Source organism: Motacilla alba, chromosome Z (genome assembly GCF_015832195.1).
Source record: "Motacilla alba alba isolate MOTALB_02 chromosome Z, Motacilla_alba_V1.0_pri, whole genome shotgun sequence".
NCBI lineage: Eukaryota > Metazoa > Chordata > Aves > Passeriformes > Motacillidae > Motacilla > Motacilla alba.
Genome location: NC_052046.1, coordinates 8943573 through 8955193, shown reverse-complemented (window position 1 = coordinate 8955193; position 11621 = coordinate 8943573). Strand labels below are relative to the sequence as shown.

Genomic DNA, 11621 nt, shown 5'->3' with positions numbered 1-11621 from the left:
AAATGGAGGGTTAGGCACTGATCTGTTCTCTGCAGACACCAACAAGAGTACCCGAGAGAACGGCCTGCAGCCTGCACCCGTCTCAGGGCGGGTTTAGGTTGAACTGGGGTCCAAGACTCTCGGGGTTTAGGAAAAGACTTCTCCAGGAGAATGGCTGGGCACTGGAACAGGCTCCCCAGGGCAGGGGTCTCGGCTGCAAGCCTGACGGCGCTCAGTAAAGGTTTGGACAGCGCACGTGTGTGGTTCTTGGCTCCTGCGTGGAGGCCGGGCCTGCACTCGCTCAGCCGCGGGCCCCCTCCGCCTCGGGCCGCTCCCTACCAGATTCCGGCTGCTGCCTTCGCCTTGCGACGAGGTTTGTCCCTCCGCGGCCTCCCCCTTCCCGGCGCGAGCCCCCTCGGCCTCGCGCTTCCCTGTCGCCTTGGTGACGGCCGTTCCCGCCAATCGGCGGCGAGGGCGGGAAGGGCGGCGGCGGGCGATGGCGGCGGGCGATGGCGGCGGCCATGAAGCGGCGGCGCGGGACGGAGCCGGAGCCGGAGCCGGAGCCGGGCTGCCTGCGGGCCTGGGCCGCCCACAGCCGAGCGCTGGTCGGGCGATGGACGGTGGGGCACGTCCTCTTCCTTCCCATCCCCCCGTCCCTCTTCCCCGAGCCGCGGGGCTGCCGCCGGAGCCGCTCCGCAGCCGGGCCGGCGGTAAGTGCGTCCCTTGCAGACGGCGCGGGGCGGCGGAGAGGCGCGGCAGGAGCGCCGGCGGCTGCGAGACGAGTTCCGGGAGCTGCTTCTGAGCATCCGCGGTGAGTGGCGGCCGCCCTGGCCCGCCTTCAGGTCCTGCTGCCGACCCGGGCCGGAAGCGTGTGGGCGTGGAAGCACCGGCTCCCTGACACCTCTGTTTACCGGGATGCAGCTCCGGTGATCCGGTGCTGGAAACAAACGCGTGAAGGCGGTGGGGCGAAAGGGTTCCCGCTGCCCAGTGCTGAATGGGGCCTGCAAAGGAGTTAATCACAGAATCATCAGGGCTGGAAGGGATCTCTGATCATCCAGTCCAGCTCCCCCGCCAAGGCAGGGCCATCTGCAGCGGGTGACACAGGAACACATCCAGGTGGGGTTTGGGTGTCTCCAGAGAGGGAAACTCTGCAACCTCCCTGGGCAGCTGTTCCAGTGCTCTGTCACCCTCAGCACAGAAAAAGTTCTTCCTCAAGCTGAGGTGGAGGTTCTTGTGGTTTAGTTTATGAATATTGCTCCTCCAGTTTCAGCTACAGTATCCCAGTGCTGGAAACAAGCCAAGGTGAAATGATCTCTGTTGCCCTGTGCTGACCTGGGCCAGCAAAAGGGTTAACCATCTGCAGACTCCACCTTAACTTGCTGGGCAGAGCTTTGGGGTTTCTGTAAAATAAAAGTGAGACAGCATTTTCTGTGGGAAGTCAGGGAAGAGGCTCTCTGACACAGGTGTGGTGCAGAGAAAGCCCAATGTGAGGCAGCTTTACTTTCAGTTTTCTCAGCTCCTTAATGCAAGAGAGACACAGATCTCCTGGAGAGGGTCCAGCAGAGGGAAATGAGGATAACTAAGGGACTGGAACATCTTTCCTACAAGGAAAGCCTGAGCAATCTGGGCCTGTTCAGTCTGGAGCAGAGGCGACTGAGAGAGAACCTCATTAATGTCTGCCAGTGTCTGCAGGGAGGGGTCAGAGGATGGACCAGGCTCTGCTCAGTGGTGCCAAGCAGTAGGCACGAGGAATGGGCAGAAACTGATCTACAAGAAGTTCCACCTGGACATGAGGAATAACTTTACCCTGGTGACTGCACATAGGAACAAATTTCCTTGACAGGTTGTGGAGTCTCCCTCATTGGAGATACTCAAAAACCATCTGGATGCAATCCAGTGCCACGTGCTCTAAGATGGCCCTGCTTGAGCAGGGAGATTGGAACAGGTGAGCCACTCTGGTCCCTTCCAGCCCCACCCATTCTGTGATTCTGTGATAAGGAGGGAGATACGGTGTGTGAAAGGGTGGATGTGTACTGGAGCAGAGTAGGCTGTTGCTGCTCTTCTGGGAGAGCTGAAAGGCCTAATTCCTGGAGGACTGCAGCATTTTGGTAGCTGGGGAATGGATGTCTAAAGCACTGTTGGCACCTGGAGTGCTGACTCATGCTGTCTGTCTGGCACTGCAGTTCCCAGGTGGTTAAATCACACCACAATCACTAAAAACTTCTTGCTAAGCCACCTCTCTTGTCAGCAAGCCAGGTGTTGAGCATGGACAGCTGTTTATTCTTAGCCAGCTAAATTTCTTGTTGGGTTGGCTGTGCCCACAGGGCTGCCGGCTGCCCTCCCTGCCCTGCCTCTGGAACTCACTGTCCTCTACAACTCTCTGCTTTTCACTGTGGGAGCATCTGACTCTGCCATCAGAGGAGAAGCAGAAGGAATACGCCAAGGGCTCCTCAGGGGTAAGGATGTGGTTGTTTGTTTGGGGAGTTCTCGGGGTGTGGAGAGCGTTCTCTGTGCTCTGGGGATACTTGGTGACTGGCTAGAGGTGCAGGAACTGTGAGCAGACACTCCTGGTTCTGCCAGGGAAGGCCAGAGATGGGGGAAACTGTGAGCAGACAGGCCTGGCTCCTCCGGAAACTGTGGACAGGCACTCCTGGCTGTGCTTGGAAAGGCTGGAGGTGGGGGGAACTGTGAGCAGACATCCAGGCTCTGCCTGCAAGAGCTGGAGGTAGAGTGGCATGTGGCCAGGGACAATGTGCAGCTGCCTGCCTGCTGCTGCCTGCAGGGATAGGGTGGAGGTTTCAAGGGAAACAAGAGTTTTTAATGTAAAAGTTGCCAAGTCTCTAGCAGAGTTTTAGTAACAGTAGAAAATTAGTGTTTTCTTTATGGTGTGCTGGCTTCAAAGAAAACTCACTGAAACAGGCTGCAGTTCAGAGGTGGATCTGCAGTGCTGGCACAGGCTTACCTGAAGGCAAATGACTTCCAGAGGGCTCAGCAGAGCTGGAGTCTAGCTCTGAGTTGTGCTGTGTGTTGTCTCCTGTGTGTGCTGCTGTCATCTCCTCTCTCTTAGAGCTTGTTTTCCATTCTGCTGAGGCCAGGCCAGCCCTGCAACACCATTCCTTCCACCGCTAAGAGGAGCCTGAGCTTGCTTGAGGCTTTTTCTCCCTCTTGCATTCAGGGTGTCTATTACAGGGCACAAACACGTTGTCTCACAGCTCTAGGTCTTTTTGCTTGGGTTTTTTTTTTCAGTTCTGGAAGCTTGTGGGGCCTGCGGACAGGACCTTGGCACGGAGGAGCTGTGGGAAAAGGTGCTGCAGGAGGTAACCGTGGAGGAGCTGCAGGCACCTCTGCACCGCCTCGCGGCCCTGCAAGCAGCCTGGTGGCTGGCAGCCAGCCAGCTGGGAAGTGTTGCTGGCCTGTTCCAGCTCCTGAGCACCGCTGAGGTAACTGGGCACAGGCAGATGCCGGCAGAGCTGGCATAAATATCATGCTTGTCATAAAGCTCACTCTGCAAAATGTTGTTGTGGCACTTGGACAGCTGAACCCATCAGTGCTGCCCAGTCAGCATGACTAATCCACCCCGTGGCATCCCAGCATAGCCTAATGGCCCTGAGAGTGTTAATGGATCCCAGAATATTCTGCCTGTGTGGGCCCTGGACCTCTGTGTGTCAGACAGGAGACTTGGGCAGGCTGGAAGAGGGCTGCAGATGGACTTGCAGACTGTAGGGAACAGCAGTGGGATGCAGAACCTTCCCCGCTGATCAAAAGGCTGCTGATGGGTTCTGTCTTTCTGAATGAACTCCAGCAGCCGTTTGTTGCATGCCAGGAGGCCCTGGAGGTGCACCCCACTCTGAGGTGGGGAGGTGCTGCCCCAGGCCAGGCAGGAATCACTGCAGTAAGGGGTTTGTAGCTGAAGGGAACAGATGGTAGGACATTGCTCCCCAGTCTGCTCCCACTGCAGGGAGCAGTGTTGAGTGGTTTGGTGGGACCGGTTTCTCTGTGCACTTGGACCACTGTATCCTGCTTTCCTTCAGCATTCCCTGCTCTCTCTCCTCTGTGCCTTCACAGGACCCAGGAAGAGCTCACTGCAGTGAGGGGCAGAACAAACTCCTCTCCATGATCAAGGCATGGTGGGTCCCTCCTGAGGGGGCCTCCCTGCCTCTTGTACAAAGCGCCAAGGACTTGAAGGAAATCCTCTGCACTGCAGCAGCCTTCCTGCAAGGTTTGTGGGGCCCAGAACTCAAGCCAGCACAGTCTCCTGCTGCTCTGTCCCAGGACCACTTTCCCTGCTCTTATCCTGGTTTCTCGTCCCAAGCAAACTGGTCCTTGGGGTTTTTCGGGCTGTTCCTTTGGAAGCGGGTCTGAGCTGAGCCTCTGAGTCTCAGCCTTTACATTCCATATTCAAAAAGCTTCCCTGCTTTTCCCCAGCTCATCCTTTCTCTGCACTATCACAGAGTTCCTCTGCCTGTCTGTGACTGTATGGGAGGTGTCTGGGCCCTGCAGTGACCTTAAAGCAGAAGGCTGGCAGGGGACTTATGAAGATTTTCCTTTCTTCCGTCTGTCTTCTGGAACTTGCCTTGTTGCAAGCATGTTGTTCCTGTCAGACTGTGGTGCTGCAAGAGCCACACAAAGCTGTTGTGAGGCTTTGTAGCCTGGTGTCACAGCAAGCAATGGATCTCCTCTGGCTGCCGTGTTCTGTTCTGTCTGTTTTCTCTCCTTTACTGTTTTGACAACCCCTGCAGCTCTGGTGACAGCCAGCACTGCTTCACTGTGCTTGGGCTCCTACACTGCCTTCCTGCCAGGAGGCAGGGCAGGAGCTCTGGCCCACAGAGCTGGAGCCAAAATAGTCAAGGGTGGCACCAGCACTTCCGGCAGGGAGGTGGCAGATGTGAGTGTGGTGCTGGTATGTGGGACCAGCCTCAGAGGGAAGCCTGAAAAGAAGACTGAAGAAAAGGCAAATAATAAGTTGTAATAAATATTAATTAATTGATATCCCAAAGCATCCTGCTGGGAAATGACCCAGATGTGCTGAAAAAATTCTGAAGTTCTGTGTGTGCTTCCCTATCTGCACTGCTGTCATTGTGGATGAATGTGGAGGTGAGCCTGCCCTGTCCTTGTTCTGGGCCAAAGGAAGATCTCAGGCTTGGAATCTGCTGTTATTTCTGCTGGACATTTCCATTGAGTGGCTTGTTCTCTTGCAAAACCATTCAGGCAAAGATGGCAGCTTGGCACTATCAGGCTGTGCGTCGCTGGGTTTGGAGGGGATCAGGCAAGTCCCTATGGCTCTGGGAAGAAAAGGGCACCACACTTGTTTGGGGCCAGGTGGGACACGAAAGTAAGCCACAGAATCAAGATGTTGGGTCTGTCCTAGGGCTGCAGGAGCTGGAGGCTGGGAACTTCCCCACCGCCCTTTCCCTCCTTCTGGAAGCTGCAGGAGGATTCTGCTCCAAGAATATCCTGGCCCAGATCTACACCTGCCTTGGCTGCTGTGCTCAGCGAATGGTAATGACAGCAGAGAGGGGAAAGGCAGCTGTGGAGTGGGGAGGCTCAGGCTGATGTCTACAATGCCTCTGTGTGGTCCAAAGCCTCTCAGGGAGGGAAGGCCTTGAGCAGAAATTGCCCTAGTGGCCCCAGCCTCCTTGGACAGGCTGCAAAATCCATGACAAGATTTGGGTTGATTGCAAAGTGTTGCTGCAGAGAGAGAAGCTCAAAAACCAACCTGAGGAGGGCTGCCTTTGGCTAAATTGCTGCCCTGCTTAGTGGGGATCTCCTGGGGAAGCAGAGTGAGAATCTGGATGCTACCAAACAGTACAGACTTCAGCAGAATGTGCTGTAAACATGCATGTCTTCCTGTCCACCTAGGGCAAGCCTCAGACAGCCCTTCAGCACCTGAAACGGGCCCTCCAGGTAGATTTCCAGTGCCTTCCTGCCCTGTCCCATGTGGCAGCAGTGTACCATGAACTGGGAGAGACCGATGCAGAGCTGCAGGCCCTGACCCTACTCTACGAGGTTTGTCTGGTTCCTGTAGTTCTGGGGTGAGTTTTGCCCAGCAGAGCCTGCATGGAGCTTCCAGAGCAGGCTTCTTCCTTCTGGGAGCTCTTTGACTCTGGAAGGAGTCCCCAAAATAGCATGGTGCTGCCTTCAGCAAGTGGGCAGGAAGGAGTCCAGCGAGATCTGAAATTCTTGCTCAGCACCACGTTTGGATGTGGCAAGACCTTGGGTCCTAGTTCATGCTCGTGGTGGCTTGGGGGGGTTATACTCTCAGGTCAGAAAGTATCAATCTCAGTAAAGTAATAGTAAAGAGGCCTTTAAGGGTAGATTTTGGCTGCAGTGAGGCAGAGTGCATTGGCTGTGTGAACCTGCCTGGGAGAGGTCACAGCAGTAGACTCTGAATTATCTCTTCAGCTCTTTGAAAACTGTCAGATACATACAGAGAGGAGAAGGAACTCTCTTCTTACAAATGGTCTAACTAGGTCTGTGGCTGCAATGGGAGATTGCACAAGGTGTTCCAGGCAGCTCAACTAAAAACCTGAGGTGATCTGGGTGATCTTGCAAATCTCCTGGTGCCATGTGGAGATCAGAAGACTGCCTGCCCCTGTGTGATCCTCATGGCTCTTGCTGGAAGCCACTGTGAGAACAATGTAGTTGTGCTTGTGAAGTGCAGCACTTCTGCTTGCCTGGGTGCATCTCCAGATGTCAGAAGTGACAAAAGATTGCAGCTGCCTGAGACTTGACCACTCTAGTGTTGATAATATTTTCTGTTCCTGTTTCACAGGCTCTGGGAAAAAGCCCTCCAGCAGCTGCTTCCTCTAGCCCCTATTTCCTGATGCGAACAGAGCTGCTTGTCCACGCACCAGTACTCACTTCCCTTCTTCGCCATCGCCACCCCTCTGAAGTGAAGTACCTTCTGGCACAGCGGTGTCTCCAGAATGGGAGGTAACAGTGCCTCTGGTCTGCTTGCAACATGCTGCTTGTTTGGGCTCTGCAGTTTTCCTTGTGCTCCTGGAAATGGTCCAGTTCGGTGCAGCTGTCATAGGCCTGCTCAAAGCATGGAGATTGTGAACAGGGCGAGTGGGGTGCAGGGGGAGAGACTGCAGGCTGGCAATCTAGCTTTCACCTGGCTGATGGCACTTCTCCTTCCACCACATGTCCTGTTCCTGTTGCAGGGTGGCTGATGCAGTGGAACATTACCTGGATTTTCTGTCTCTCCTTCAGGAGGGGCTGCAGCAGCAGGTGGGTGTCCTGGTAAGGAGCTCCTTTGGTGACTTGGAGGATGAGGGTTGGAGGGATCCAAACCCAGTTCCAAGAGCTGAGCCCAGGATTCAGCCCTGGACTCCAGGCTTCAGTGTCTAATTTGAGATGTGAAGGAAATGAGGCTGAAATGGCTGATGTAAAGGAAATGAAGTGGGGGCTGGAACCCCCAGCCTGTGGCATGTCTGCCTTTGGATTCACACCAGAGAGCACTCACCACTGCTGTTTGGAGAGACAGCTTCCCCTTCCCTTTGGGGAGCAGCTGTCACCCTGATTTTGGATGTCCTCCACTTCCAGAGTAGGGACTTGGTGCCTTGACTCTGCTGAGGTGTGAGCACATCTCATCTTCTGCCTGCTCCACCAGGCTCCAGTGACTGTGGAGAGGCCTTGAGCTTTGCTGGGCAGCGGCTCCATGTTCCCAATATGAACAGAGTCATGCTGCTTGGCAGAGAACTCTACAGTTCTGCAGCATTAATGTCAGTTTTGCTTCCCAGGTGCCCCTGGATGGTAGCTCAGCTCTGCCCAGGATCCCAGAGGTGTTCCTGGAAGCAGCATCTGCCTTGGAGCAGGCTGGGAGGCACCAGGATGCCATAACTGTGTGTGAGGAGGTCATCAGCCGGACAACTGACCTCATTCCACGCGTCCTACGAGTGGAGGAGAGGCTGGAGCAGCCAGAGTCCTCATCGCCTGGGGCAGAACTGGCAGGTGGACTCCTGTCCCAGAAGAAGGAGAGCCTGTGCTGCCTTGCCTGGAGGGCAGCTGGATACCTGCACCAGGGCTGGGCATGGGCCAAGCTGGGCGAGAGCAAGGAAGCTGTGACACAGTTCAGCAGGTGACAGAGCCTTGCTGGGAGAAGGGGCCTCCCCAGCAGGCAGCAATGGATGGTGGGGCCAGGGCAGGACACAGCATGGCACTGGGGCTGCCCTGACAACTTGGCACCCCCGAGAGCCCAGGAGTGGCTCCAAAGCTTCTCTGACCTCCCACCCACAGGTGCCTCAGTGATCTCCTGCGTGTTCAGCTTCATGGGTCTGGCGTCAAAAGGACAGGTAGGACACCACACAATCAGGACCGGTGTTGGGCCTTGACTGGGTCAGGATCTGTGTGCTTGGCAACAGCAGGAACAGGGGCAAGGTGGTGGGCACAGCATCACTCTAACAAGAGGCAGTTGTCCCATGGTGCAAAGCTCTGGGCCATGCTGAAGCTGCTGAAGAGACTGGCTAGGTTTTTTTGGAGCAGAGTTTGGCCTTGGCTTTGCCTCCTTCACTGCCTTGGTAGCAGTTAAAGGGGCTGTGAACTGGAAAGCTTCTCCAATCCAGTTTTGGGGGGAAAGATACATGCCAGTGGTGCAGAGGGACAGCCAAAGGCCAGGCTGCTGCTGAGGTCACTGTTCACCACAGCCATGTAACATTCTGGGCTCTTGACTTTCTTCACTCTCCCCCTCTGCTGCCTCCAAACCTCTTCTGGCCTGGCAGAGAGGCTGAGCTTTGCCATCTGTCTCCAGAACTGGAGGATGAGCAGCCCAGGTAAATGCTTGGCCTGTCCTGACTGCTAACCTGGCTCAGCCTGCTGGGAACAGAGGACAGAACATCTGGAGGATGCTTTCTTCAGGTGTGTGTGTCTTCCTGTGGCAGAGAATCTCCAGCCAGAAGTGGAGGTGCTCCAGAAGATCAGGTTGCTCTCTCTCATTGGGCGAGGAGCGCAGTTCCTGGAGCTGGGGAGGAACAAAGAAGCCCTGTTGGATTTCCAGCACAGTTTGCAGATCTCACCAGGTAACAGGCTCATTATGGTGAGGAACACAAGAGATTTCCACAAATTTGTCCTGGGCTGCTTTGCTGTATCCAGCAGGAAGTTTTCATGCTTTGTACCACATTTATTTAGGTGTCAAGGACAACAGTAGGGCCACTAGCAATGTTAGATACTAGAGATACTTCCGTGGGGCCTGGTCAGCTCACTGCCATGGAGAAAAGGACCAAAACTATTGTCAGAGGAGTATATCAAAATCCTGACAACAATCTGTGCCCTCAGATAGCTTGGAAATTTCCTGCCTCAACCTTAGCTTGGCAGCAGCAGGTACAGGGGCAAGGTGGTGGGCACAGCATCACTGGCAAGAGGCAGTTGTCCCAGGGTACAGCCAACTTCCTCCCAGACAGGTCTGCTTTCCCAGAACAGAGGAGTGAGGCTGTGCTTCACCTGAGGAAGCAGCATGTCCCTGCCTGGCAGTACAGAGACCTGCAAAAGGAGCATTCATGTCTTGAGGTCAGCCAAGGCATGGCTAGTGCTGCTGACGGGGCTGCTCTCTCCTGTTGAGAGAGGTGTGAGCTTCACCAGGATCTGTCAGACCTGCTGGTCTCAGTCCTGCCCATGGCTGCTCCCTCTGGGGGTGTGGATGAGCCTGCAAGAAGCCCAGTCTGTGTCCAAAGAGAGGTGTGGCAGGCTGTGCCCCAGGGCTGATGCCATCTGCCTTGGCTGCTAGCCCTGGGGCCAATTAGAGCCTGTGACACAGCCAGCACAGCCTCCTCCCCATTACACCACCTCTCCTTACACTCATTGACCTCGTCTGGCTGCTGAGCTTCTTTTGTAATACCCTGCAACCCACAGAAGTGCTGAGGACCTACTCCTCCTCTGCTAAGGGCTGATCCTTCTTCCTGTCTTGCAGGTGACCCAGCTGCTGTCTCCTACCTGGTGCAGGCCTTGTGGAAGCTGAACCGAAAGCAGGAGGCTGCTGCTCAGTGGCAGAAGTTCTCCCAGAGCTCCCCTGGAGAGGATGGGCAGCAGCAAGGGCAGGGAAGGTGTGTAAAGGGCTGGGTGAGATCTCAGCAGTGCAAACTGTCTGTCAGGCCGTGAGGGCAGTTCCGGTGTCCGAGGAGCTTCCCCTGATGACTGCTCCGAGGGGCCACAGGCTGTGGCTCTGCTGGGACTCCCTGGGGCACAGAAGAGCTGACATGGAGCCAAATGGGGAGGGCAGAGCTGCAGGTAGAGCAGGAGAACCTGCAGAACAAATGTGTTAGGGCATGGCAAAGGATTGCTGCAGTCCTCACTGCAGCCATGTTCCCTTCTCTTTCAGGCCCCTCCCCTTGTACCTGGTTTCATGTCTGGAGCAGGCGGTGTTCCCTCACAGTGAACCTCTTGCCAGAAGCATACAGGATTACCTCGGGGCAGCAGCCCAGGACACTTCAAGCTGACCTGGTCATGCCCCCCATACCCATCTGCTGAGGTCTCCTTGCACTTGGCTGGCACAAGGCCTTTAAGAACTCCTTCAAGACTTAGAATTACTCTGTGATGAAGCTAGATTCCCAAAGGACAGAAACAGAATAGATCTCCTTTTCTAATAAAAAACTCAGCTCTGTTTAGCTTTGGGTTTTTCCATGCTCTTTTACCAGAGCGAAATGTTGGAGTCATGGCCTTGACACTGCAGCTACTGAGAGCCCATGGGCTGTGTGCCCTGGATGTGTGAGAGATCAAGGGCAGAGATCCCTTCATCCTCCGTGCCCTGTGCATGGTGGGGCTGGCTCTGCACTCAGGCTCCAGGGAGCTGGTGGTCTGTCCTGTCTCTGCTTTGTGTACCAGCTTTTTGCTCGGTTACTGTGAGTTGGAGCCCAGAGAACCCAGTTCTGTCTGAGGTACAAGGTCTGAATTTCACAATGCTGCACTAGCAGCAGGGTCCAGACCCACACCTGTGCGTCCCCTGTCTCCTGAGGGTCTATGCCAATGGCACAGCTCCGGGCCCCTCACCCTCAGGGGTGAAGGAGCACATGTCCCTGCCCCATGTCAGGTGGAGCTTTTTTTGGATGAGGAAGGTCCCCTGACCCCATCACCCAAGCCTTTGGCAAGCCTTGCCTCCCACAAGAGGGAAGGGGTGCTTGGGATCTGCAAAGCCAAGGAGTGAGGGGCAAGAGGGCATGACAGACCTCTGAAAGGTAGGAGCTGCTGCAGCCTCCTGCGAATGCTGGAAGCACAGGGAGGGGCTTTGGGATGTGCTCTGACCTGCAATTCCTTCAGAAAAGCATATCCTGGGCTGCATCCAGAGCCCCGTGGGCAGCAGGGCAGGGAGGGGATCCTGCCCCTCTGCTCTGCTCTGCTGAGACCCACCTGGAGCACTGCATCCAGCCCTGGGCTCCCAGCACGGGAGGGACAGGGAGCTGCTGGAGTGAGCCCAGGGGCGGCCACCAAGATGATCAGAGGGATGGAGCAGCTCTGCTGTGACTGAGAGCTGGAAGTGTTCAGCCTGGAAAAGGCCCCAGGATTTCCCTGCCTTCACGGGGCTCCAGCAGCGCTGGAGAGGGACTTTTGACAATGACAAAAATGGATGAGAGATGAGTGTTTCAAACCAACAGAGGACATGGTTAGATGCGGTATTAGAAGACGTTTTTCCCTGTGAGGGTGCTGAGGCCCTG

General features: G+C 55.6%; 1 protein-coding gene across 2 annotated transcripts; it reads left to right on the top strand.

Annotated features, from left to right (window-relative positions):
* The first annotated feature begins 51 nt into the window (after nucleotides 1-51).
* FANCG (FA complementation group G) lies at nucleotides 52-10577 on the top strand. Of its 2 annotated transcripts, XM_038123881.1 has the most exons (15): nucleotides 52-599; nucleotides 709-790; nucleotides 2304-2435; nucleotides 3226-3419; nucleotides 4045-4198; nucleotides 5348-5478; nucleotides 5839-5985; nucleotides 6752-6912; nucleotides 7143-7209; nucleotides 7722-8059; nucleotides 8218-8273; nucleotides 8700-8750; nucleotides 8859-8996; nucleotides 9884-10016; nucleotides 10292-10577. In XM_038123881.1, exons 1-15 carry the CDS (start codon nucleotides 489-491, stop codon nucleotides 10407-10409), a joined length of 2013 nt encoding a protein of 670 aa, XP_037979809.1. In that variant the 5' UTR covers nucleotides 52-488; the 3' UTR covers nucleotides 10410-10577. The 2 variants fall into 2 exon arrangements, with proteins under 2 accessions (XP_037979809.1, XP_037979810.1); XM_038123882.1 differs by lacking the exon at nucleotides 8700-8750.
* The last annotated feature ends 1044 nt before the right edge of the window (nucleotides 10578-11621 follow it).

Bases quoted from the DNA above. Each gene is read 5' to 3' on its own strand.
- FANCG (XM_038123881.1), top strand. From the start codon at position 489: ATGGCGGCGGCCATGAAGCGGCGGCGCGGGACGGAGCCGGAGCCGGAG. The intron at 8,060-8,217 runs GTGACAGAGCCT...TCCCACCCACAG, and splicing joins GCTGTGACACAGTTCAGCAG to GTGCCTCAGTGATCTCCTGC. The intron at 8,751-8,858 runs GTAAATGCTTGG...TTCCTGTGGCAG, and splicing joins CTGGAGGATGAGCAGCCCAG to AGAATCTCCAGCCAGAAGTG.